Here is a 27,414-nt window from a genome sequence, read left to right as displayed (position 1 = left end):
AATCCTGAAGAAATATCTTACAAGATGTGGCTTCATGGACATATTTCTTTGATGCAAAGCTGGCTTGTGAAGCTCCTACTTCCCTGTCTGCCCACTTGCTCCCATTCCCTCAGTCCTGCCTTATATTTGTTTCTGCAGTTGCAGGATGAACCAATCAAAGTTAAAATGAAGGCTGAGGAATAAATCAAAGTTAAAATTTCCAGTTTTCTCACCATTTCCTCAAAACCCACAAAGGACAACAGAAGGATGGAACAAGCAGTACAAAAACAGGACAAGTAGTAATCACACTTCCCTTGAATATTGTCCTAGCTTCCAGTACTTTGTGGCTCAGGGATCTCCTGAGCCAGAGGAGGTGTCTGCAGTGTTTATCTTCAGGTCAGTACCAAATTCTACTGCACTGATCTTTCATGGAGAGCAAAACCAGAAAAGTGTAAGAGTAACACAGCGCTGGCACTGGGAAGGAATTATAGCTACAAGAGGGAAGTAAGAGCATTGGGAAAAGAAGCAGGCTACAATTCAAGGACAGTGGACCTCAGACACTTCTTAATATTTCAGTTAATGGGTAACAGGAGGAAGTGAAGACAAACTATAGAAGGGCAGAAGAACTGAATAAAGGAGAAGACTTGTGGGTAAAAGGGTGCTGACCAAGAGGAAAAAGAAAGTGATAATGACAGGCAGAAAAAGAGAGAAAACATGCAAGAAAAGGCAGTTAGCCTGGAGAAACATGGTGGCAGGGATGAATAAATTACATGAAAGAAAAATGAACTTTCTGTAAGTTTCATCTCATTTATGATTCTTCCTCCTCCATCATTGGCCCCAAAAGCTCTATATTATCCCATGGCATATTGTATGTTTATAAATTACTTAGTTTTGTGAGATCAATGAAACCTCTAAATCTGTACCTGCAGTGTGGTATATACTATGATATGCACCAAGGGACCAATTCACTCACTTAAGCATTCTCAGTATGAGACATAGAGAGAATCTGCTCATTCAAAAACCATTGTTCAAGCGACAGCGTTACTGCCTACAAACAAAAATTATGATCTATGCCAAACTACACAGAGGACTTAAAAATCAATTTGGTAGTTTAGTTTAAAGAAACAATTTATCTCAGAATTAAGTGGGTTATTGGCTACATGATTCTTAGGCTTTTCTTTCAATAGAGAAAAGTTGTAGTACTTTGATCTGAGTTTCTTTTCCTGTAACTTGAAGTGGCAACTTTTTGTGACTCAGGTTGCCGTAGAAGATAAAAGAAAGGCATATTGGATCCTCTTCATTGCTCAGGTCAGATCCAGTGATGTCTATTATCCAGAGACCTGATGACTTCATGTTGATTTCGGGCAGTTTAGGACTACAAATCAATCTTCTACCTTTAAAAATGATCCAAGAGAAAGAGGAAAGATGACATCATGAAAGAATGGCATAATATAACAGGATCATAGCCTTTATGGTACACAAAGAAAGCTCCATTTGCAGGTTATGTTGTATCTGTAGCAACAGTTCCCGAAGAATAACACATCAATACATTTATTATATTTTTTTGCCAAGAATTTAACAGCTTAATGTTATTTCTCTGTTTAAAATTTAGTTTCAGAGGTATTTTCTTCATGCCAAGGTATTTTCCTTGTCATGTTTACAAGTAACTACTGAGACAACACTCAGTAACCTTTTAGAGGTCTAATTAATTGTTCTTAAAAAAGCAATGTTACTAAAACCACTTTATCATTTAGAAGCACCAGCCATCTGTAGCAAGTAATGCAAAATGAATAATACCAATGAACTCCACTTGTAACTAGATCTTACCTAGCAATATAACATGTACTATAATAGTGCGAGACTGACAGGTAAACCTATAATAAACACACAAAAATATTTGCCAGATCCTCAGAAGATCAATATTGCTATTTCCCTTTCTTTTTCTTCATTAATTGCTGTTATCATTCATTTTCATCCTGTTTTGACCATTCAATAGGAAATAAAAAGTTTTATGTTTTTTGTGAAAAGTTGGCAGTTTTTTTATACATCCCCAAATGCTTTAAATCTTTCATTGCAGTGCGCTAAATTTAATTCGGAAGGTATTCCATACACAATACATGGACAAGATGAAATTTTATTAACTTTGACCTTACCAGATGTGGGTTTGCTATAATAGTAAGATCAAACTGAAAAGTCACATTTTCAATAAAAGAAAGATACTATGGGGATCTGAAAGAGCTGTAGCCAAATTTAAATAAATATATATAAACAGGCAGTCCAGTTTTGCAGAATAGCTTACCAACTGTCACAATCTCACAAATGGTCTCACATAACCCCAGATGAGTATCAAGCCAGTTCCACCATGGGAAGACCCATTCTTTGTCCGAGTCTTGTGATTCCTTGACTGTTACCATCTTGAGGTACATCCCAGCTCCATAGCCTTCTCCATCATGTCCTATGACCACTTTTTGCAAATGACTCAGAGAAACAGCTTCCACCAAAAATGAATCCACCTGGAAAAAAGGAAAATACTTAATAAAACAGAGTTTGGAACTGGATATGCTTGAACTTCAGGGAAAATGTAGTTCCGGATTCAGCTGAGAATTTAAATTTGTGTCTGTTTTTTTGTAATATTTAACATAATGTCTCCCCTGTGAATCTAAGAAAGCACACACTGATTATACCTAACATTGAATCCCACATTCATCATTAACTGTGCATTGTAACTTGATCTTTGGACATTATGGATCATTTCATATTACAATAAAATGCATATACCTCAACCTTCTGACAGTCAAACAGTTGTGACAAGATTTTGGTTCTAATCAAATTTCTATCTTTCAGTGTACTTGTAGTTTCTAAAATTTATTATATAAACCTAGATATATAGTAATAGTCCTAAAGAAAAAACAGAAATCTAAAAAGAGTGTATTCACTGCAAGATAGCTTCTAAATTCTTCTCCAATAGTCATAAAAGCCTGTCTTTTTGTCTTTCTTACAAAATGAAAATAATTGTGGAAACAGCAAATGGAGAAAAGAGGAAGCAATAGAAGGGAGGAAGTTAAGACGAAGGTGGAGAACCATTTGAGCAAAAGACAGGAAATGGGAAGGGAAGCAGAATGGAGAAGGCAGAATAAGAAAAAAAAGTAAACACGGGTATCAGTGGATGAGAATAGGGACAACAAAAACAACAAGATAAGGAAAAATGTGAAATGCAAAGAAAGAAATTATGTGCCCCACTAAATTCTTGCTTGTTTTGTAAGAAAGCCAGGTGTTCTGTATATGGCCCAGCCTAGGGCCAGAGGGACCTGATGGTAGCTTATAAAGATCAACAAGGTTATGAACAACTGGAGTTTGAATAGCAACATCTTGGGTTATAATTAACACCGTCATCCCAATAAAACATTAATCCAGTAGCAGGAACTTACTAAACCAGATGTCAGGACAATTAAAAAAGAAGATATTAGTGAACTGATCTCTAAAATATGTAGTACTTGCCAAATTCCTATGTGTTGTCCCTGCTACTTTTTAAATAAAAATATTGGAGAAGTAGATTTTCTGCTACTAATATTAAAAGTACTTTCATAAGACAATTTTTTTTTTTTTCTAACAACAGTCAGGACCCAACAGCCAGATTGTAAGCAGAAATCATTAACTTTTTTAATTAAGACATTTTAGGAAATAAATCTGTGCATGAAGGGAAATTAAAATAATTATTGTACAGTGTTATTTTCTGTATATAGGCTTAGCCTGGAGATATACACAGAAATGAAATTTAGAAATTCTCTTAGTTTGTTACTGATTCCACTTTTACCCTACCAAGTGTTGTGGCAATTGTCTAATGAAATAACTTCACAGAAATCTAAGACTCTCCTTGACAATGTATATCTCAGTAGTGAGCTTTTTCAAACTTCAGTGTTCAGTGAGTGAACCTGTCATAGGAAAGCCTAATACACAAGAGAAGAATTTTCTTGTTATTGGTCATCTAGAAACACTGCTATTGTGTGCATTCTTTTCTCTAAGTGGAATTCTTGTCTCTTGTCTAAATTTACTGACTAGACATTGAGCTAGTGTTTCACGTGGGATTGTGGTTACAGAAACATCACTGATTGCAAAAGTCTCACAGCAATTTCTGTAACTTATTTTGAATCACTAATTTTTAATTCTTTGCTACTTGTGCTGTCCTATATTTGGAACAGAAGAAGCAGCAGGATCACAGAGGTTCTCCCCAGTAATCTGCTTTCTATGCGCTCATGTTGAGCCTTTATTACCATGTGGGGATGTTCTTGTACAGGAAGGAAATAACACTGGCATTAGTCTACTGTGAATATCTGGAAGATAAATTCTGTTTCCGAATTCTTGCCCATCTGTAGCAAGAGGTATTCTGAGCAGGCATTAAGTGACACTTAACGCAACTAACCCCTGCACATGTAAGACAGCATTTTTTGTGCCATTACCTTATTCCTTTGAAATTTTCTTCCTTTTGCTAAAGATGTATGAAGTTTCCTCACACCTGTGTCCCCTCTTTTGCCATAGAGAGTGATATAAACATTTGCAAAAGTTTCTGCTCCCCAGCGGTCCCCAATATGTACTGAGACAACATACTTATAGACTGTACAAAGAGAAAAAAAAAAGTTTAAATAAACCTGATTAAGTACAAGGTGTACCTAAAAGAAAACAGCAACACAGAATATTTAGTAAGACTACTGCTTGTTTTCATTTCTGCAGCTACCAAAAAACTGCTACACAGTGATTGAAATAGTCAGGTTACTCTTTATGAATCTGATCTCTTCATGCTAAGCTCAGTGAAGACTTTCCATTAATTTCCTTAGAAATTCGAAGGAAATTGGACTTGGATAATTTAGATTTATGCAGCTTAGAGCTACTAATATCTAGACAAATTCTGCCCGATTCCATTTTACTGTGCGAGATCTGGAAAATAAGAACTGATCTGAATTTGTTCAGAGACTGTTAGAAACTTAATTATCTTTGCAGTAGATAATAACTATCACAGGCCAAAGAATAAGACACTATGTAAAGTATGCAAATTAGGATAGCAGAGACATGTAGCATAGCATCTGGATGCACGATATGACATATAAGTATAAAAATTTACAAAATGCACTTACTTAAGGTGCATGACAGGAACTATAAACTTTTTGTCTCTATAGTGCTCCTGTATAAATACATTTCTACACAGTCAGATTGGATTTTCTTTTGAGAAAGATCATTATATTGCATATGTATTTATACTCATACAAAAAGTATAACCAAAAGTTTTCAAATGTAATTTTTAATGTACAATCCTGCTGAGTTAACATTTAATTAACATAATGCTATAGTTTCCTTTAAGGTTGTGAATAGGTTTCAGGTTTTCAGGGACCAGAACTTCTGAACTTTAGTTTAGAAAAGCAGTCATGTCTCTAATTACTTTTATCTCATGTATAACTGCCAACTTTTCTGAACAAATGTGGTACTTCTTTAAGTCTTCACATTCCAAGTGCATCTCTGAATATACTCTGAAACTCTCAGCATGTCAAAAAATAGTCCTTAAGGAAAAACAAATAAAACCCTTTTTTTGTACCATGAGGATTATTTCTGATACTTGTGTTAGTAACTAAAGCTATTATAAGCTAAGTAGTTCAATAGTAAGCCTACTACAAATCATTTCCATGGCTTTGAACATGTGCTTTATCTTTAAAAAGTATAATTATATTGTTCAGTTTTGCCCACTTAGAATCATACAGAAGATTTAGCAACTGTGAAACCCAATACGTGACTTAACTGGAAAATTAAAATTTCTGAAGTGGTCAGCATTTTCACAGTGCATATATGAAGACATTTGCAATAGAGCCACTGAGGACACCAAATTCAGACAAAGCACTCTACTGGTTCTGTGGCATTGATTTCTTTGCAAAAGGTTAGTTTACATTGTTTGTATCTTCTTACTGTTTTTACCTGGTAAAGTTTTCTGGTCCTCATTGACTGCAGGGAATTCTTTCACCAGCTCCTTGTCTTCTCTGTTAAGAGAGAGCCAGCACTTACAGTCAAAGTTCAGTTCTTGTTTTGTACGTAGCTCTTCTAAATGAAAAGACTTCAAATGCCAACCATCAAAGCCTGGCACATCATCACAGCTGACCCGAATCTTGTATACATCTCCCAGATCTCCAGTCTCAACCTGCAACAAATATCATAAGGAAGAGTCTACTGTCAGGGCTGGTTCACTTACAGAGATTTTCCCAAACAATGTAGAATTCCTGAACTTGACATTAACCAATGGAAAAGCTGAATCAGAGGCTGGAATAAGTGTGATAAGGGAATCAATCCTTCTCTTTTTCATGGTATGATCATGGGTGACATTGTCTCCCTTATTCTCCTTTGTCTCCCTTATTAGTATTGTGAGCATGATACTCTACCATTAGGGTGAGTCAAGGTTAAAATTAGAAACACCTGTGCATTTAAGCTCTTTAGACAAAAAGTAACATGTAAAGCTTCAACCCTACTGGATAAGGGGAGCATTAACTTACAATTAAAGGTTCTGCTACAAGCAGTCAATACTGATGCTACGTATGGGAAATTCAGTATCTGGCTGCTGATTGTGGTCTTCTGTGAGATCTGGTTAAAGCACCCAACCTAGGGCTATGGGAACTGGGATGATCAAACTGCATTAAGCACTAATGATCTGCATGACATTAACCACTGCATGATGTCTTCTGAACACCAGGAAGAGGAGTGCTGCAGCCTTTCACTGGGCAACTGTAAGAAAGACAGGTTGGGAAGTGATTTTTGAGCGAAACAAGACAGAACTATTATTTTTGTTCTGCTTCTCAACAGAGCTCTGCACTTGACAGCACTTCACTGCTGACCTAGCTTGCTTAAAGCTAGTTCATGTGCCTTTGCACAGTGGACACATACATGTAGAGAAGTATCAGCTACTTAGTCTTATGCTTATTAGGGAGGCACCATATAAAAGTGTGGTATTGTCATTTTGGGAGGGAGCTGGCCACCTTTATTAACAACTGTTATGCAGATAAGAAATAGTAAAACATCAGAGTATGAAGAGGAACAGTTAATTGGAAATAAAGCAACCTGCCAAAATCATTTTACAGAAGCTTGAACTATTTATGATGTAGAACTTAGGAAAAGAGGCCTATAGTAGGAAGGAATTGCACTTGATGACTTAAAAGATCCCTTCCAGTCTGAATTTCTTAAGGTGTTATAAGTGGTTACCATGCCATTTCTACAAAATTTCAAGGTTTAAGGCATTGTTCTTTAACAACCAGGGAAGAAATCCTTCCCACTGTCTACATAACAGCCCCGAGGCTGCAGGGAAGCTCTCAGCTCCTGAACTGTAACTCCACAGTACCCACAATAGCCACACAGCAGTAGCTTTCCATTGAAGTCGAGGGCACCAGACTTGTCCTCTCTTTAAGCCTAGCCTGCCCTGCCTGTCTGTATGCCATCATGCATACAGAACTTGAGGCTGTCCCAGACTACCATGCACGGGTGACGGGGGTTATGTCTCTTGGATCTACCACATTCTCACAGATTCCTGACCTGGTCTCCACCATTGCACCATGGAAAGGGAAATATGTGGGCAGAATTTCATGTCAAGAGTTTTTCATGACATGCTATCCTTTGCAGCTGTGTATGTTGCAAAGGATCTCATTAGCTATGGTGGGCTGTGGTCTAATTCTCCTAAAATATGCATTCATCTCTTACTAAACTTAACAGGAATTATCTGGGTTCATTGAGAGGAGAGCACATGGGTTCTTCACCCATCTAAACTACAGTTCCTTCACAGGCAACCAGATCATTGCTGTTTCTATTTCAGAACCAGACTACTGACTTGTAAAATTACTGCCTGCAGATTTTCTTTCTTGTAGATGGACCTCATGACTGTATCACACAGCTACTCTAAATGCCGTGCACAACTTATTCCATAAAGCTCTCTGGTTTGGAGTTGCAACATTACAGAACTTGGTTATTTTTATATGACAGGGCAAGCTGTACCTCACATTTTACTTTGTCTTCTGCTACCCAAACCTGCAGATCTCTGGGCTTCTAAATTGTTATAAAGACGTGTTATAATCCTTGTAGGAAATGTACATGAGATACATAGAAAAATCATTTCAGAATACAGGACAGACTATTTAAAAGCCTCTATTGTCCCTTTTGTTTCTAGAATCACAATTGCAATTAATTCCATGGCTGTCTTTGGACCAGCAAGCACTAGCAATCATTATATCTATGATCCGTGGAATTAAACACCAACAACTATTTTCAACTGAGTGTATTAGATATTTCCCTCCTTTTCATGGGTTTGTTTTTTTCCCCCACAGTTCTGGCCATTATTATCCTTTCTGTTCAACTCCATCACTATAACAGAGCATTGCCATTACATCATTCTTGTAATCCTTTTCTGAGCAATTTGATACTATCAGTTTCCCTTTGGAATATGATATCCTATCTTTGATCCCATAATTGTTTTTTCCTTCCATCAATGCCTATTAATTGATGTAACATGACCTTCAAAGTAGACACAGACAAATATTCCATCACAAAGTATATATCCAATGAATATCCTGGGTTTAAGTTTGCAGGATGTTTGCAAGAGGACAGTTTATGTTGTTCTTTATTCATGATTATAATTTCCACATTTATTTCTTCTGAACAGTTTTATGTAATACTCAGTACTTGAAATCTGAGCTGAGTTGGATGTGATTTGTCATATACTAAACAACATAATATTTTTTCCATTACATGATTGAAGGAGCATAGCTCTTATAATCAAGAGGATGCTCTGGCAAAGCCACTGGGGTTTTGAAGCTCTCAGAGGCAGATTACTGATGAAGGTGATTAGTGCATTTCATAATATTTCAAATCTTTTCTTTTTTGACTCACACAGGGCTTCTCCAAAGACATCATGCCTAACGTAATTAAAGCTTTGTAAAATTTACTGTTTGGGCGCACATTTAAATTAAATCCTTTATCACTTCCCTGTTGAAAAAAAAAAAAAAGGTGCATAAATGATTCTAGTTAAAAGGGTGTGGTCAAAGCATTCTTAAAGTTCAGCTGAACATCTTTCTGTCAGGAACTTCAGAAATCCTGCTACTTGTTGTTTGGAGCATCATCTCATACTGTGGAAAACACATAGACTATTGCATTATGTGTTTTAAAATTTTCTGTCACCCTCATAGTCCTTAACACAAAGTGCATTCCATATTTTTTGTGTATTTACAAACAGTCCTACCTGCAGAGCTCTGTTGCTCATTTAGTACTACCTGTGCTAGTGCTTTAGAGAGTAGTTTTAAGGATCCCAATCCCACAATCTGTCAGTCGATGTATATTTGCATTTTATGATTCTCTGGATAATAGAATGTGCACAATACACTAGGACTCTCCAAGGGCATGGTCTGATAAGCTTACTCGGTAAGTAACCAAGAAACACTGATCAATGGGAGAAAGTTATATACACTTTACAAATTTACTCATTCCACGTGAGATCAACAATTGATTCCTATCATCACCGGAATATCAAGGAAAAAAATTCTACTACTGCACTGTCAGTTTACCTTCATTTTCCCAGCTATTTTTCAATGTGTTTGCTCATTGGAGATGGCACGCTAGAACTCTGAGCAGATTCAATGACATTGACACATTCACCTATTTCTCAATGTATTTATTAGAACTAAAGTGTTCTAATTAAGTTTATTCTTATTTAAGCAGCTGACCCACTGTACTACAGAAACCTGAGACCACCGAAACCAAACAACTGTACCTGATAGCATGCTGCTATTTTATCTCTTTTAACAATTTATTCTTTATGCTTGCTACATGCAATTAAACTACACCTTTCATAGCAGTTGGTTAGAAATATTTTGGATCAAATAATAATTCTGAATACAATACACATCTGTGCATATATTCGAGTGAGAGCATGTGGAAAATCATGAATTTATACGCCTTCCTGTCCTCGGTGTGCAATAAATGTATCTCACAGATCAAAATTAAGCTTACTGTTTCAAAACAATGTGAGCTGCTTATAGCACATAACCTGTTGTTCTTTTTACTGCACTATATTACTGAGGACACTTGTCTAGGACCAGGATCTTGCGGGGGGGTTAAAAGTTTATTTACTCCTGCTTGTTGGAAAGCTCAATTCACCACTTGTCCTCCTTGTGATACCATGCTCATGCCTCCAGCCTGCTGCTACAGTGGGAGAACATGAGCAAGGCTTCTTCATTTTTTTTCTGAATAGCCTTAGTAAGAACAAAGAAAGGGAGAGCAAAGAGAAACTGCATTTATTAGCCGAACCACCTAGAGAAGATATGAAGGTATTTATGGAGATACATGTGAATCCCCAAATGCTCCTTTATATCAGGCCCGCTATTCTGATTTCCTTAGAATGCCACAAAAACTGTAAAACACTGTAAGTAATGTGGCAGACAGACAACATTTCATGCACAGTAAACAATGCTCAAATAGTATTAACTTCTTCATACAAAGCAACAAAAACAAGGACACAAATAGCTAAGGGGAAAATATAAGCACTAACCCAAAGCCAATTCAAAGTATGAACAAGCTTTTAGAAAGCCATTGGGGTGGAAGCCCAGTATGATGGACATGGTACTATGGTACCTAGGAGAGTAGACTGGGAGGGACAACCACAGCTGACACATAACTACTAATTTCTCCTAGCATGATACTCACTCATTGAAATTAGGCAATCTTAACAAGGAATACATACCATTTAGGAAATTACCAACAAGTTGTATGTAGCAGAGGTCTGCTTTATGGAATGACGCTTGCCAAAATTCAGCCAGCTGGTGTGGTTGCTCCATACATAGACTCTGCCTCTATTGATCTCTTCAGTTTATGTCACTGGCTTAGGAAGCTCCTTTTGTTGCTCAGTGTGTTTCCTGTCTGTTTTCTGATAAGCAGCTGCTTTCTTGTCGTTAACAAGTACCATTTATCTTTTCATTTACTCCCCATAAATTTCCTAAATTGCTTTAGCTTGTTATTTAAATTAAAAATTCAGCCTGGATCATGTCATGATGATGAAGCTTTGACAACATTTTCTAAATGTAGTTTTGCCATTGTTTTCAGAATGTTTATTGCAGCCATTGAAAAGTATTTCTGAGCTTTATAAAACTGCCTTGAATTCACAAGCTATTTCTCTCATCTCACTGGCTAGTAGCTGCACTTCATGCCAATCAACAGAATTTGCAGTGACTTAGCCTAGGAAGCCAGGGCAGAATTTGAACAGTAAAAGATGCCTCAGATTAGTCCTCTCAAAGCAGCAGGATGCATGCCAGGTGTACAGGTAGTCAGGACTGTGTTAGGGTTGATTTTAATACCGGCCATATATATGCTATTGCTTCAGGGTTCATCAGACTTTGATATGCATGAATGCATTCTCCTGTGACTTATGATTATCCAGAAAAATCCTCTGCCTGCTGGCCTGAAAGGCAGAACTATTTTGGGGGAGAGTGAAGACTGCTTTATGGAGATTGGAAAAAAGGAAAGAAAAGCCCACTTAGTAATCCTCTGGGACTACTGTCCAAACCTTCATCTTCTGCATTCTCAAATAATTGTATATTGCCTTTTTTATAAACAGCAACTCAGGAATCTTTAGAGAATTAGAAAAAATGCAAGACAAGCTGATGAATGCAATAAATTACACAAAAGGAACCATTTTTCTCCATGATACATACACTTGAAGGCACTGAAAATTCAAAGAGAACACTACAGCTGCCTGTAGTAGAACAGAACTACCAGCAGAAGATGACCCAAGATCTAAAGTTATATCATTCTATCTTTTTAAATAAATATGTAATTTCTACCAGCCAAACTAACATTCCATATACATATGTATCTTTTGGCTAGAGAAGATGTCATGTTAAGCTCTGTGTAGTACTGTATATTTATGACTTACAAGGAATTCATCTGTTGCTCTGGGTAGAAAGCACACATATCCTGAGGTTTGTGGGGAAAGCAGAAGCTCGTCACTTTTGCCCTTTGAGCCATAAATCACAAGGGTCCTTTTACACTCTTGTGGTTCTGGGGAATCTCCATCTGTTTTAATCTGCACTCTCCACTGTTGTGCTAAACAAAATAAAAATGTCACATTTTTAGTATCAGTGGCAGAGAGTAATGGAGGGGTTTTTTTGTTATTACAACAAAGAATTTAAAGATTACTATGAATTTATGTCCCATTTTATAAAAATAAATAAATAGACATTCCTTTTCTTTAAGATAATTATAACTTAAATAAGACTTGATAAACATAAGGCAGCTGTTGAAGTGGGTATGCAAGCAGAAATTAATACCAAGGAAGCAGGAAAAGGAATATTTGGCTAGGTTTTTGCATTCTTTGTAACAAAATAGTTACTTTAATTGCAGTAATTAATTTATTAAATTACTGTTCTTAAAGTGTTCATATGTAACATGAAAAAGAAAACATTTTGAAAGACTTGTATGTGATCCATTTGTAAGAACTGCTGGCTAATACACAACTAGTTAAACAATGAAATTTAAACACATTTTCTCAGATTTTTCTAACCTAATTTTCCATGATCAGTCTCATCCTTTGTCAAATCAGATCATTCATTAGGGTTGAATCCAAAATTAGGGAATTCCAAAGAAGTGTTTGCACTGACCTCAGCTCATGGCTTGGGCCTTTCAGAGATCCTTTTTGGTAGGTGACTTGTACTCATAACAAAGTTTGAAGTCCAGAATGCAACCAAGAAGCTACAGAAAACCATTGCAGGTATGGAAAAAATCCTGTCTTAGATGGACAGTGTAGATTAGAAAGTTACTTAACTGCTTGAATATGAATCTTCCCCCTGAATTCAAAGGAACTATTTGTAGCAAAGACACTTGATCCTTCATGGCAGGGGGAACTTAACAGTGGAAGGAAATCAAAAACCTGTTTAGACTGTGACCAGTCCTGTGATAATATAATAATTTACTAATGGGATTAACATAAAGGAGAACTATTTCATGATTGTGTGCAAGCCCACATTGCAATGTGCTGACAAAATAAATTTTAGAATAGTTTAACTCAGAAATAAATTGGATGTGATTCTTTTTCTTACAGTACTGTGTACTTTTTTCATACCTTTTGTTTTCCTCCACCTGCTTGGAGATGGAGATTGGGTGAAAATCTGATCTGGTTTTCTTTATTTATGATTTTTCCCCTGTTTTTCACAGTTTTCTTTAGCTAATTCTGGTTTCCCCCTTGTTATAGAAGCTTTTTCTGCATTACATGTGACTGTTCCCTGACTCTTCTGGGCTCAGCTATAAAACAGCAGGCAAATACACATCTCACAGTCAGTCTGCTGAGTAACACACTAGCTGAAAGGTTCCTTCCATCTGAACTCTTTTTTGAGGTCATTTCCAGGAATGAGTCAGATGTAGTACGTGGAAGATCCACACTTTGCCTAATGAGGAACTTTTGTTGTTTGATATATGTGCCAGCCTTGAATTTTATCTTCTTGTGCCAGGTTGGCATGTGGTACCCTTCAGGGTGTCACACTTGGTGAAGTCAAGCATCGTTTGAGCTCCTGCTGTTCCTGAGCACTCCAAGGGTTTATGAGCAGATTCAAATTTTTACAAAGACTCCCAACATAGCCCTGAACCTCTTATCCTCTCCAATCATGCCTCATTTTGAAGGCTGTCCCAGGAACACAGCAGAGGGGAAATTAAGATAATTTTGCGTTACTGTATTTCCCATGTGAGCTTTTTTTTTTCTCTCTGTAATATCCCTCTGCTTCAGGAGAGAGCAAGCCCTAAGTTAAGAGAAAGCACAGATGCATAACTGCCTGTTCCTTGCTCAAAAAGGCAGCATGTTTAGAGAAGGTATTTCAGGCAAGGTGATTTATTTTAATTAATATCCATGATTGTGTTTTTAATTATTATTTCAGAAGAAAGACTAAGACACCAGTTGGGAGTTTTCCAGGGAATAAATCAGTGGTTAACAGATTTAAGGCCTCTTAGCATCTGTGACTGTTTGTTCTCCTACATTTACTTTTAATGCTTCTACAATTCTGTAACTGAGCTAACCCATATTGACTGCATTTTCTGTCAGTTCAGCAAATTCATTCAACCTGCTCATGCCAGAATAAGAAAAAAATGTTTTGTCTAATATTATATTCACTTAGACAGCTACTTGGTGAGGATGGTGACACCAGACAGGAGACTGATGCCAAATACCTATTGTGTTCAGTGATTTCTGTATCTCTGTTCAAGATATTCTGAAATCATCAGTAAGTTCTGAAAATTGGATAGCTGGGCTTGAGTAGGTCATCTTCCATGTTTCATATGCATGGCCACATTAAAAAAAGAGACTTTTCCCCTGTTATTACTAAACTGTGTGAGCTTTCTTTCAAAGTGACTAGTGTGCTAGTGTATTATTGTACTTTTAGCTTATGTATAAAGCTACAGCCATTTTCTTTGAGACATCAGTATGATGACTGCTGAAATGAATGGTGGGGAGAAAATACACTTCTGTGGAAAAATTCACTGATTTTTTTCTTTTCTAAAATAATATAACCAAGGATCTGATTTCACATTACAAGGATGTATTCAGAAATACATTAGAAGCAGGGGCCCTTTTTCTTCTAGAAAGTCTTTTAATGACTAGTTTGGAACCTGAAAGATGCTTGCAGCAAAACTGTGAAAATCAAACCTGCAATGACTTCTGCACATAGCAAACTGGGCAAGGTAAAACAGAAAGTCAACATTGTGTAATATAATTCAGAAAACTGAAAAAAATAAAAAGGCTTTTTTCTGTTTTTAAAATATGATCAATTTATATGGTTTTAGAGGGTTGTCACCACTGTTTTTACAATACATTATTCCAGTTTTTTTACTCTGGTGGGTTTTGGTCTTAAGATCTAGAATGCCATTCAAACTTTGCTAGATGTAGGAGCAGGTTGCTTACTTCCCAGAGATTGTAGAAATTTGCGTTGCCTTGAGGCAGAGCAGTCAGTCTGCTTATTTTATTTTCTTAGGAAATTCAGCTTCCACCTGGCAATATATACTGTCATTGTTTTTTAGAAGCAGGAACAATCCATTTACAATTTGGGAATTCTGTGATTATTCTTACCCCATTAGCAAATACTGGCAAGGTAGGGAATAATTTAAGAACAAAGGAAGTCATGGGAGAATTTACTGCATATTTTCTCTTTTCTTACTAATTTGCTATATACCTTAATACCAACAACCTTGCACAACACAAGAAGAGCCAACCTAGAAATATCTATTAATTGACCTCTGTTCATCTATGTTGAACCGTATTTTATACACCACTCTCAAAGGTCCACAATGCTACAGAGCACCTATTGTGGTTTAGCCCCTGTCAGCAACCAAGCACCACACAGCCGCTCACTCACCCTCCCTCCCTGGTGGGATGGAGGAAAGAATCAGAAGAGCAAAAGTAAGAAAACTTGTGGGTTAAGAACAGTTTAATAATTGAAATAAAACAATAATAATAATTATTATTGGTGGTGTTATTGTCATTAAAAGGAGAACAAATGGAGAAACAAAACCCAGGAAAAACAAGTGATGCAACCACTTGCCACCCACCTACCAATATCCAGCCAGTCCCTGAACAGCAATCAACGCCCCTGGCCAACTCCCCCCATTTATATACTGAGCATGACATCATATGGTGTGGAATAGTCCTTTGGTCAATTTGGGTCAGCTGCCTTGGCTGTGCCCTCTCACAGCTTCTTGTGCACCTGACAGAGCATGGGAAGCTGAAAAGTCCTTGACTAATGTAAGCAGTACTTAGCAACAACTAAAACATCAGTGTTCTGTTCTCATACTAAACCCAAAACACAGCACTGTGCTAGCTACTAGGAAGAAAATTAACTCTATCCCAGCTGAAACCAGGTCAGCACCCTACAGGAACCACATTACAGCAACCCAGCTCCTTTTAACTAACTGCAGTGTGGACAACATTGGAATATACTAGGTCTTGTCTCCTTGCTTTGAGAGAAAATCTTTTACTATGTGCTATTACAATACTCCACCTATTTTGAGGCAGGAAAGGAAAAGAGAATATGGAAGGAGGGAGTAGTAAAATTTCCCCACAATGTAGGAAACATTTATAGAGTGACATAAAGTCCCATTCTCCCTCAAAACAACTTATTCGTTTGAGAGCTGAGAGCAGCTATCCACCTTCTCTACCAAGGAAATCCCTTTTGTCTTTTTATCTTGCATCAAACACACAAGGCAGAATCAAGAGAATAGAAATAAATCTGTCCCTATGCTTGATTTGCCAGAGCTTCTCAGTAATCTACAGATGTACAAAAGTTGCTGGGAAAACTTGATATAGGCATACTGCATTTTGGCAGAATCCATAGCCAGCAGCAGTGTTCACAGGGATCTGGGATTTATGCTTCGTTAAAGCTGGCACAATGCCAGCCTGGCTGAAGGACTGAGATCCTTCAAGTAACCTGCTTAGCAACGATGACTTCCAAACTCTCTTCTATGGCTAGGTGGTTGAACATCTTACTAGCTTTATTCAAAGAGAATGGGGTTTCTGACCTTCGGAGTGACTTACTGTTTTGTTTTGTAACCTTTGTTATAGACCTTACCTAAGCACATTGATCTTCTGAAAATCACCAAACACCACTGAATTATGCCAGTCAACTTTTTGTGACTTTCCCTGAAGCCCACTTGCAGAGTGCAGCTCATATAGAATATGACCACATGAATGCATAAAACATTGGCTCCCTAACATCAATACTGCTGCTTGCCTCTTATTTAGTAAATGTATATTATATGGAAAGTTTTGACTTCCATTGTGAGTGGGACTGTTTATCGCTACTATCTGCTGTACAATGTGAAATCTTCACAGCTACAGCTGCTGGGAGAATTTAAGGCAATTACTTTTTCTTCCAAGACTCTGCATCTGGAATTTTCTCTTATCAGCTCTAATCCTGGTACTATGTCATGATGGATTGACACAGAACTGAGTACAAGACCCCTTTCCAAACCTCTTCTGATTGTTACCCTCCTATAAAGCTCAATCTTTTCACATGCAAGATCTGTAAGATAACCAGTACAACACCACAAATTAAACTGTGAACAATCCTGAGATCAGTCCTGCTCATCATCTTTTTTTACGCAAGGCATAAAAGCATGATCTCTCACCTATCTCAGTTCCTCACTGGAATGAGCCCCTGGATAAAGAAAAGATGGCTAAAAGCAATTCAAGCTAAGCTCACGCATAGCTAATTGACAGAATAGTTCCTAAAAATGTTCATCTCCTTTATATCTTCATTATTCAGAACGTCTGATGTCAACGTAAGAAACAGAACACAGTCTTTGGGTCCTCCTGGACATCCTGACAGTGTGACGTTTCACAAAATTATTAATAATAAGCCTTTCCTTTCTCCTCATAATCAATATATGGTGTCTAACCACGCTTGACACACAGAGGCTCTCAGCAGTCTGTACATCTGTGCCTGTTTATTATAGCACAATAAAGAATCAAGCTGCACTGGAAAAGAACTTAGATTAGTAGTAAAATATAGTTTATTTTCTGAACATAAGGTGAAATAGATATTATGGCTGCATCTCTGAACTGTGCACTTAGCAGAATGCAGAATCCAATTCCAAGTAATTCTTGTGAAAATCAAATTTCTCTGTGGGAAAGTCTTTACTTACCTGAATTAATCAGTCTCCTCTTGTCAAAGTTATGTTGCCATGGAACAATAAAGCTGTTGGCTAAACTGTTTGATTGAATGCAAGTTATTTAATTTTCACTGAAATTGGAATTAGATCGAGAGATCAAGACTCACGCTACAGAAGGCAAGTCGCTGTTTCCAGAGCCAAATGTAAACATTACTTTTTTTACTTTAGTTTCTCCCATACAGTTCCCAGACACAGTTACACACAATATACATTTACAATTAAATGTTCATAAAGATACTTGTGTCAGTCTGTTTCCCTTTTCTGGTTAGGGAGAAACACAGTGATAGTATCTCAAATTTTAAACACTTTGGAGGTACTAGTGTATTACAGTGATGGGTCTGTCTTTGTAGGTATAAAAACAGACAGCTGGGTGGGTAGGTTTTTATTAAAATCTTTTTACTAATTCAAGCAGATTTAGTCAACTGAATGCACATACTACATTTAGTTTCACTAACGGATTTGGAGTTTAAGCCTGCATTATTTCTGGCTACTTCGGGAATACCCTGATGGATTTTGACCTGAAAATGCTTCCACTGACACTTCACAACATATTTTTCAACTTGATGACATTTTCTAGGGGACCTGTTCCCATGTGTTAAATGACAGTGACATTGGGATAAACAAAACAACACTTGAATCTCTTCTCAGAGGAATTCCTGGCTGATTTGAGGACAGAACAGTAGAAATATGAAGAAAATCAGAAATAGTTTATGAGCAGCATGTTTTTCTCAATTACTTATAAAGGCCTAGTCCTTTCTGTAGACCACTGCCAGCCAGTTTGTCTTAATTTTCTCTCACAGTCAATAGTTTACATATACAATGAGGTCACTTTCTTACATATTTGTCACTTAAAACTGATTTGCAGATTAAATTCAAACAGCAAAAACAGTGATGTAGAAAAAACCTCTTACCTTTAAGGAATGTTTTTTTTGAATTGCCATCCTCTAAAATATGAACAGAAAAAATGTATGTGAACAAGCTTTATTATCTTTCTTCTTAAGTTACCATCTTATTCAGAAAGGTTCTTCAGTAATAGCTAGGCATTAAGTATATACTATATTGTTATAACATTAATTTTCTTTTACAAAATACTTACTATTGGCAGTTAGCTCCCTCTCAGTTTTCCCATCATCTTGATATTCATCTAACCATCTTTCATTGCAAAAACAAAAACAATAAGATTAATAACAATTATCAGTATATCAAAAGTAATCTGACAATTACCTTCTGTCTCCAACAGTATTTTTTTAATACTTTTTTATCAAATTATGCCTTGAAACTACTTCCTAGATTGAATTTTCTTTTATACATTCATCATAGTTGGTCTTATTCATATTAGGAGAATTTGGCTCATTCTGCTCCAGGCAAATAGGAATTTTCATGGTAGCTGTATGAAGTACTATAGTGCTATATGAAGCACATTATATGAAACACTAAGTATTTACAGGATCAGAGACTAAACTGTACATTTGGGGGGGTTATATAACCTGCAGTAGTTAGTTATATTCATTGTACTTAAAATGATATATAACCCCTGCAAGTCTGGAAGTTTCTAAAGCTTCTGTAGATGTGCAGCAATGAACTGAACTTCTCTTTTTACTTTCCTTTTCTTTTATACTGATGAATTTAAGGATCTTTCCTGCAATATAATTTCACTACAAACATACATCCATACTCCTTCAGTTGATCCCCCTTGCTGATATAATAACACTTTACAACCTTTAACAATCTCACTTATTTAAAAATAAATAAATACATGCTCACTACCAACTTCTATTGGCTCCATGTTGATGTTGCATTTGTTTAAACGCAAGGGTCCATAATATATTTAACTTCTTGTATATAACAAAGCTCTATGAATAAATCTCACTTGGTTGAAATCTGAACTCCACTGTATGTCAACTATTGTTGCAATAAATAGCTTGATTAACTTTTGTGAGCTATCTCCTCATTCAGTCCTAAGAAACAAAAGATCAGTAGCAGTTTCTAAAACCAGAATGTACACTTTGACACATTGGCAGCACACTTACACTGCAGGCAACCAATGACAGGACTCCTCTAGTTCTATATATAATGTCTCTAATCTTTTTCTAAGAGCTTAGTAATTTTTTTTTGACAAGGCAGTTTTATAGAGAGTCCAAGTGTCTTCATTAAATAGCCTTTAAAGAAGTCTCATAAAATCTCCCTGTAATTAAAGAAACAATTGTCTCATTCATCTACTCTTTCAATAACCATCTTAAATGCACACCAAACCAATCAAAAAACCTAATAGCCAAAAAGGAAAACTAAACCAAAAACCTGATCTTTGGAATAATAGTTATGAGTAAATGGTTCTTAGCTAGTCATTTCCAGGAACCTTGCAAACTGAAACACTTGTTTTTGTAAAGAGGTAGGGTTCCTAGAGGAGAGCTGTCTTTACTGAACCCCTAAAGATTTTCAAGACTTTAAGGCACAGTTCCCAAGATAACATGGAAACTATTTCAGCCTTGTAACCCAAACTCATAGATTCCAGAAACTACGTACTACAGAATATAATTAGCTGATTCTAAATTACAGTTCTTCAAATCATTTCTATTGTATTAAATATACTAATATAGAAATAACACACACAAATCCTTACTTTCATCTATTGGCTTATTTTATGTGTTTTTTCTGTTAAATCCATATGATTCAACTCGATGACTGCTAAAAGTTCAGAATGCAGTTGCCTCAGGTAATAAAAAATTTGGAAAAATAGGCTGTTTAGTAATTGTTAGAACTGAGACAGTAAAGCATTTACCAATTTTGTCCATGGCAGCAAAATTCTAGACCTAGTAAGACAGACAAGTAGACATTTACTAAATGAAAGGAAATATTGTAGCTCTCCTTTAGTAGAAAATTTACAGGTCTTTCCAAAGATTTCCAGGATGTGTATAAGGTTTTCAGTGACTGAGAAAGAGAAACTGACCAAAACAGTACAGATAGATCTTTACACATAATACTTTTTAAAAGATTGAGAATGGAAAGTTTATTTACTTTCATGTGGTCTCTGTATATTTTAGATAAAAGACAAATCAATGCACCTTTTTTCCTATGCAACATTTGATTTTGGGCATTAAGCTATGACTCCCTCCTGTACCAATACAGCAACTTTGTTCTTTGTCTTCAACGGCAAAATTTTGTACCCCTTGTATGTTGAAAAACTCGGGCATTGCTCATATATCTAGGTTGTGTGCACATGCCTGTTCTGCAATTTTTTCCTTAGGTTGTTGGCAGTGTAAGAAATTCTTTTTCTCCATGAACGGCATACCTGTTACAAGGAAATACAACCTCCTGAGCTTCCTTTCCTTCTTTATGTTTGATGACAATCTTATCCAGGAACCATCCTTTGCCTGTGTTGAAATGACAAAAGTTTATCGTGAAATAATGCAAATTTTAAATAAATTTAAAGAAAAAAGCCCAGATTATCTTTTTCCAGCAGAAACACAGGTCATATTAAGACAGAACTCAGCTAAATAGATGATATATTGACAGAATGAAAGCTTTATTATTCTGTGTCTCTCGCAAGAAGTACAATGTTAATTCTTCTCTGCCTTGCTTTGTTTTAATTTTAAGAGGGGTGGTTTTTTTTTTCCTTGGAGACAAGCATATTCATACATATGTGAACTGCCACATTCACATCCCAGCGTACATCTTCTGATACCTAGTGATCAGGCACGAGGATGTTGGGACAAATCTGTTTATGCAGTTACCTGAGATCTGTGTAAAAGCTGGAAATTTTGGTCTTCTCTGAGTGAAGTTGTTATTGCATATATAAGAGTATTCATTAACAAATCATTAAGCCTACTGTGTCATTTGCAAAAGGACTGGGGCTGCAGCCTTGCAGGAGCTTTTTATGTCTAAGTGCCAGCAACTGGGAAAACTGAGGATCTAAGGACCCAGGGCCAGCGACTGGATAGACTTAATGTCTAAGGCCAGCTACTGGAGGCCTTATACATCCATACTTCATATATATGTACATATTTGCCATTGATGGACTGTCATTCTGATCAGCTAGAGAGGGTATGTCGTGGTTTAGCCCCAGCCAGCAACTAAGCACCACGCAGCTGCTCGCTCACTCCCCCTGCCCCAGTGGGATGGGGGAGAGAATTGGAGGAGTAAGAGTGAAAAATACTCCTGGGTTGACATAAGAACAGTTTAATAATTGAAATAAAGTAAAATAGTAATGCTAATAGTAACAGTATAATAATGATAATAATAATAATGATACACGAAGCAAGTGATGCACAATGCAATTGCTCACCACCCGCCGACCGATACCCAGACAGTTCCCAAGCAGCGATCGCTGCTCCCCAGCCAACCCCACCCACTGAGCATGACGTCATATGGTATGGAACAGCCCTTTGGCCAGTTTGGATCAACTATTCTGGCTGTGCCCCCTCCCAGGTTCTTGTGCACCTGGCAGAGCATAGGAAGCTGAAAAGTCCTTGACTAGCATAAGCAGTACTTAGCAACAACTAAAACCTCAGCGTGTTATCAACATTCTTCTCCTACTAAATCCAAAACAGCACTATGCCTGCTACTAGGAAGAAAATTAACTCTATCCCAGCCGAAACCAGGACAGGGTAGCAGCATAAGGCCATTGGTGCTGTTTGTGTTTGTGCGAGTGCTGAGTTCCTGTCTGTGTTGATCTGTGTGGCCAGCTGTGTGCATACATATATGTTTTATAAATGTATTTCTGTGTGTACCTACTGGGAACACTTACTCTGCCCTGCTACTAGTGGGACTGGCAGGCATGGGAGCTGTGCAGCCCCACTTCTGTTGGGCTACTGAATTCATCCTCTCCCGAACAGCAGTAACCACGGCCACATCCATGCTGATCTCTTAGATCACTTCCAATAACCATCCTAGTGACTGGTACAGTTCTCCTGGAAAGCCCTTTTCAAATACCCTGTTCTCACTGTGTCTGCACCACTCACAACTTGTCACATTGCTTACGAGGTTTTGCCTGACTCATACCATTATTTATCAGCACATTGTAGCAAAACAGCATGAGGGATGTTTTGGTCAGAAGCAGACGACTGTCCTATTTATTCTCATGCTCTGCCTCCCTGGCTGCATCTGAGTCTGGAAGTCCCTAGAAGGCAGCAGTCTTTGCCCCATAGGGAGGGCTTGCGCAGGCAGTGCATGGAGCAGAATGGCATTTCCCTTTCAAGACTTCAGGCCCAGGGCACATTAGGACACCCTGCAAGCTTCTTCTGTCACCCTCTTATACCTCAGATGCTCTTTGCTTGGAAGGATCCTACTAGCCTGGCCAAGATTCACCAGAAATCAGGCAGGGCACTTTGAAACAGGCCAAAAAAGATGAAAGGTGCTGCTTGTGTAAATGTACAGGGCTTGTATGGAAGGTTTCTATGGAGGAGAAGGTTCTTTCAGCAGATAAGACACATCATCTAGTGACTCACACCTGACCGATGCCAAAACCCTGCCGACTTGGACAAAATTCCTTTTCTTGCCTCCTACACAGTGGCTGTGGGAGATCTGTGCCTTGCAGTCTAGGAGCCTCAAAGAAAGCACATGTTCCATGATCCCTTCAAGACAGTCTCCAAATCAAGATGAAAGACCTTCTGCCCTATCACTCAGGCAAACAATATGATTAGAAAAAAGGGCAGCCCCACCTCTGAAGGAACCCTCTTTCCTGCCTCTCAACCCCCAAAAGATGGGGTCTCTAGATGGCTTCTCTCCTGACTCACCATCCTTTTCCAGCTCTCAACCTCCCTGGTCACCTCAGGCCAGGTTTATCTGGGGCCAGTTTTGGATACAGTTCAAAAGAGTTCTGTGACATCTGTCTGTACTGAGTACAATAAACAACCATCTTAATTATCGAGGCATAAATTTTGTTATTCACAGCATTCGATCCATTGTCCTGTTTAGACAACCCTCCAAAACCACAGATTTTGAACTCCTTTATCAAAGAACAGCTGAAGATAGCTGAGTCTGGTTGCAGATTTGTAATGCTGATCCTGTGATATGGCTATGCTGCCTGTTAGAGGAGAGATGAGGGAAGAGAGCATGATATGGTGTCCTGGGGGATAGAGTGAAGGTAGGCTCCCCCACACTGCCTTCTGTGCTATGTCTTGGCCTACTAGGATGTGAAACTCAGATATACGGTCATCCATATTGCTGAATGCAGCAAACTCTAGAGAACTACAAAGATACAAGAATCAAGTTTACTTCCCATACTAAGGCTGCACTTAATAAGCCTACTTCTGTAATAGTCACAAGTCTGCTCAGAGCCTTAGACAGTACAGCCAGTCAGCAAGATGGGTGTTGCTTGAGGCCATTTCAGAACAGAGTAGGGTTAAAGTGCTTTTCTCATCTAGTATCAGTGTGGCCCTGAACTGGTTTAAAAATTCTCTTCACTTGGCTTCTTCATAGCCGCTAATCTGCAAACATATCTGCAGTATTTACATTTTCAGTGCTTTTAAATGCTAGTTTTCTCTTCATTTACATCATTGCAGAGATGTACATCTCAAGGGCCTGTATTAAAAATTTGTCTCATCACAAAATTATCTCCTTTTTTTCTGAAAAACCTACAAGCTGAATGCAATGTCACTCACTGGAGCAGCTCCACATTCACTTGCACAGATTAAATAAATAACCAAATATTCTACTGCTGCCCAAAGCAGCAAGGACATTATGCTATAACTACTCAAAATTTGTTTGGTAGTAAAGGAGGTGTTGAATATCTTTAATTCTATCCTGGCCAGTCTTGACTCTTTGTCTAATAAGGATTGTTTTACCTCTGTGAGCAAAGATTTCATGAGTTTTCTATATGCAAATAAATAGAGCTTTCTTATAAATAAACTTGAAAACAAATAGTGGAATGACAGTATTTGACATTAAACTCGTGTTCTTTTTGCTGTCTATTACCACTGCTTTTCACCGTCCCATCACAGTGACTAGTCTGTGGGAAGACTTTTATCACTGCAAGACCTTCTGTCACATTTTCTATGAAGGATGCAATATAAATAAAGTGCATTGTGTTTAAAAAGGACTTGAAAACAGATTGGTCTCTAGGAAGTTAAATCCTACCTGGACCGGCTCCATCATGGCTAATCAGAACTTTCTCCAAGTCTCCCAGTGAGACAGCCTTTATGCAGAAAATATCCATCTGTGGAACCATACAAGGAAAATGATAAAGGTCTTGAACACAGCTATTGCTTTGTCTATAACAGTATAGAATAGTTTATTTTTTCTCTTTTTGCTTTTTCAGAATGAATATAAGTGTCTTATATCGGTCCTGGTCAGTCAGTGAGGCTCTTTTGAAGCTTTCCAAGGTGAGTAACACTTTAAAATTACTCCACAGAGACAGCACTCAATTCCTTTGGCATGACACAAGGACCAGTTGCAAAGAATTATTTGGTCATCTCTGTAGCACATTTTCTAGCCCTATCTGCCTCACCAAGACTGGAAAACATACTTGGGAATAAGGATTTAGAACTTGATTCTAAAATTCATGGTGATCTGTTCAGGAGAACAAAAATCTGTTACCATTTTATCTATATGTGCAATACAAATAACCAAGAGTACTCAGATTCTACTATGCAATGCTCTCAGTAAATGATTGATCCATCTGATAAAAATTATTCATATGATGTAATTCTGTAGGTAATTTTGAATAAAGAAAATACGTGAGAAAATGGCGAACTGCTTGAATAAAACTTGTAAATAAAAAGATATTTACACTTGTTGGAGAAACAGTTTGCTAGCCATAATTTACTCTTATTGATCAGAAGTAGCATTGTTTTTACTTCACCTGTCCATGTTGAAATTTTACATTATTATTCTTAGATCTATGGAGCTTCCTTTTGCCAGCATCTCCTCTTGTCCCAATGAGGTTGATATAAACATTAGAATCTGTTTCAGCACCAAGTTTAGCGCCAGTGTATACATGGACCTCATACACCAACACTAGAAGAAGAAAAAGCTTGAGATTATCCCTGTAGTTTGCACATGATTCAAAAGCTTTCCCATGAAAATTTTGCCAGAAGACTGTACTGACTTTCAAGTTTGGAAGTAGCAACAGCTATCCATGCATTTGTCACTTCCAGGTTCAAATCTTGTCATTCTCTGCACAAAAATACAAAGCTTAAAAAAATCCATTATGCTGAGTATAGCTGTGCCTTGCTCAGGAAAGCAACCCATCAGGCTAGTGTTCCCTAGTGCTCCATTTTCTTCCCTCATTCCCTGTTGAGTATTTACGATTTCAGGACCTAATTTGCCAAGTCTTTCTTGGCAAGTTATCTGGAGACCACCTAACTGTGCCTAGTCATGGTCTCAAACAATAGCTATATGTCCCTGGTACCAAGGCATTTTCAACCTCCAGATTTGTGCAAAACAAAATTTTCTGGGTGGCTAACCTTCATTTCATCTTAAAAGGAGAATAGCAATCATGAATCCTAGGGTTTTTAGATTTTCACCTCACATACAATGGTAGGCAAGCACATAAATGTGCTCCCTCATCTATAAAAAGTGCACACTCAACTTGTTTCTGAAGGTTTCAACATTTGTCACTAGTGGATGCTAACACTTTTAAAAACAGCTCTCACTTAAAATATATTTACAACTTTTTAATGCCTCTTTTTCTAGTCTAGACCAAAGTCTTATAGATGAAAAATGTACACTTAGCTTCAAAGAATTCTGGAATATAATTCAGAATTACTGTATTAATAACTTTTCCACCACACTAATACTATCTTTATAATTATCCAGATATGAAAACTTCTTTTAAAAAAAATAGATTCAATAAAACTAGATTCAAGGTTTCTGACATAAAAATATCATGTTAAAACAAATGGTAGATATGGATGGCAAGTAACAAAGATAAATGGATCTGATAACTAGCATAACTAAGCTATATATCCAAACAACATTTTATATCACAAGTTTTAGTATAATCATAACTGTGTGCAGATTAGCAACAGGAGAATACAAGACAAACAAGAAACTGTTCAAAGGACAGAGGATAAGAGGTGACAGCAAACTATGAAAGGAAATGTGCAACAAAGCAAAGAGCCACACTGATCACAGAGGGGCAAATTCTTGAGTGTGGAAGGAGAGAGGTCACATTTCCAAAAGAAAAACCTAACAACTATATTCATCTGTGACCAGCCATTTGAATAATAGGGCCAGACTACCCATGGAGCAATGCACTGGGGATTAGTAAAAGCAGGGACATATAAACATGAAGTCTTCTCCACACTTTTATATTCTTACTAACATTCCCAGTTTTGAAAAAAACATCTGTGGGAGCTAAGGAAAGGGTATAGACTGTTTATGACTGTTTATATACAAAGACTGGCATCTGTATTACTCACACCTACAAGTAATTCCCATGATCAAAACTGCAAAATTTAAGTAACTATAAGCACAATTTTAAAGTGTATTCAAGGATTTTTTTTAAAGAAGCTCTTTATCAATAAATGAATACAAGAATAAAATGCCAACAAGTTCTTTCATTTCTGTAGGGACACCAAACCAAATGGATTAAGTACAGGACACACCAGAACAGAATAAGAGATAATTATAACACAACACAAAGATATTAACAAATAAATAAATGACAGTTCTTTTTGTAGCACTGTGCATCTCTGTGGTAACCAGAGAGATGATAATGATCTAATCAAATACAGCTTTCTATTGCTACAAGCCTAAATAAATCAGTCTGAAGTAGAAAACATGCAC

At 37.2% G+C, this 27,414-nt stretch overlaps 1 protein-coding gene across 1 annotated transcript in view; it reads right to left on the bottom strand.

Annotated features, from left to right (window-relative positions):
* RP1 (RP1 axonemal microtubule associated) overlaps positions 1-27,414 on the bottom strand; it is a 181,594-nt gene that overhangs the window by 70,046 nt on the left and 84,134 nt on the right. The window contains exons 25-34 of the mRNA XM_075705067.1: positions 25,487-25,641; positions 24,763-24,841; positions 20,978-21,059; positions 18,785-18,840; positions 18,600-18,632; positions 11,918-12,087; positions 5,938-6,157; positions 4,437-4,591; positions 2,279-2,492; positions 1,183-1,373 (exon numbers count right to left, since the gene is read on the bottom strand). Of these exons, the coding sequence (XP_075561182.1) occupies positions 1,183-1,373; positions 2,279-2,492; positions 4,437-4,591; positions 5,938-6,157; positions 11,918-12,087; positions 18,600-18,632; positions 18,785-18,840; positions 20,978-21,059; positions 24,763-24,841; positions 25,487-25,641 (1,355 nt within the window). The remainder of the gene's footprint in view (positions 1-1,182; positions 1,374-2,278; positions 2,493-4,436; positions 4,592-5,937; positions 6,158-11,917; positions 12,088-18,599; positions 18,633-18,784; positions 18,841-20,977; positions 21,060-24,762; positions 24,842-25,486; positions 25,642-27,414) is intronic.

Source organism: Pelecanus crispus, chromosome 2 (assembly GCF_030463565.1).
Source record: "Pelecanus crispus isolate bPelCri1 chromosome 2, bPelCri1.pri, whole genome shotgun sequence".
Classification (NCBI taxonomy): Eukaryota; Metazoa; Chordata; class Aves; order Pelecaniformes; family Pelecanidae; genus Pelecanus; species Pelecanus crispus.
The sequence above is the reverse complement of the archived record's forward strand: the minus strand, read 5'-3'. Positions and strand labels throughout refer to the sequence as shown.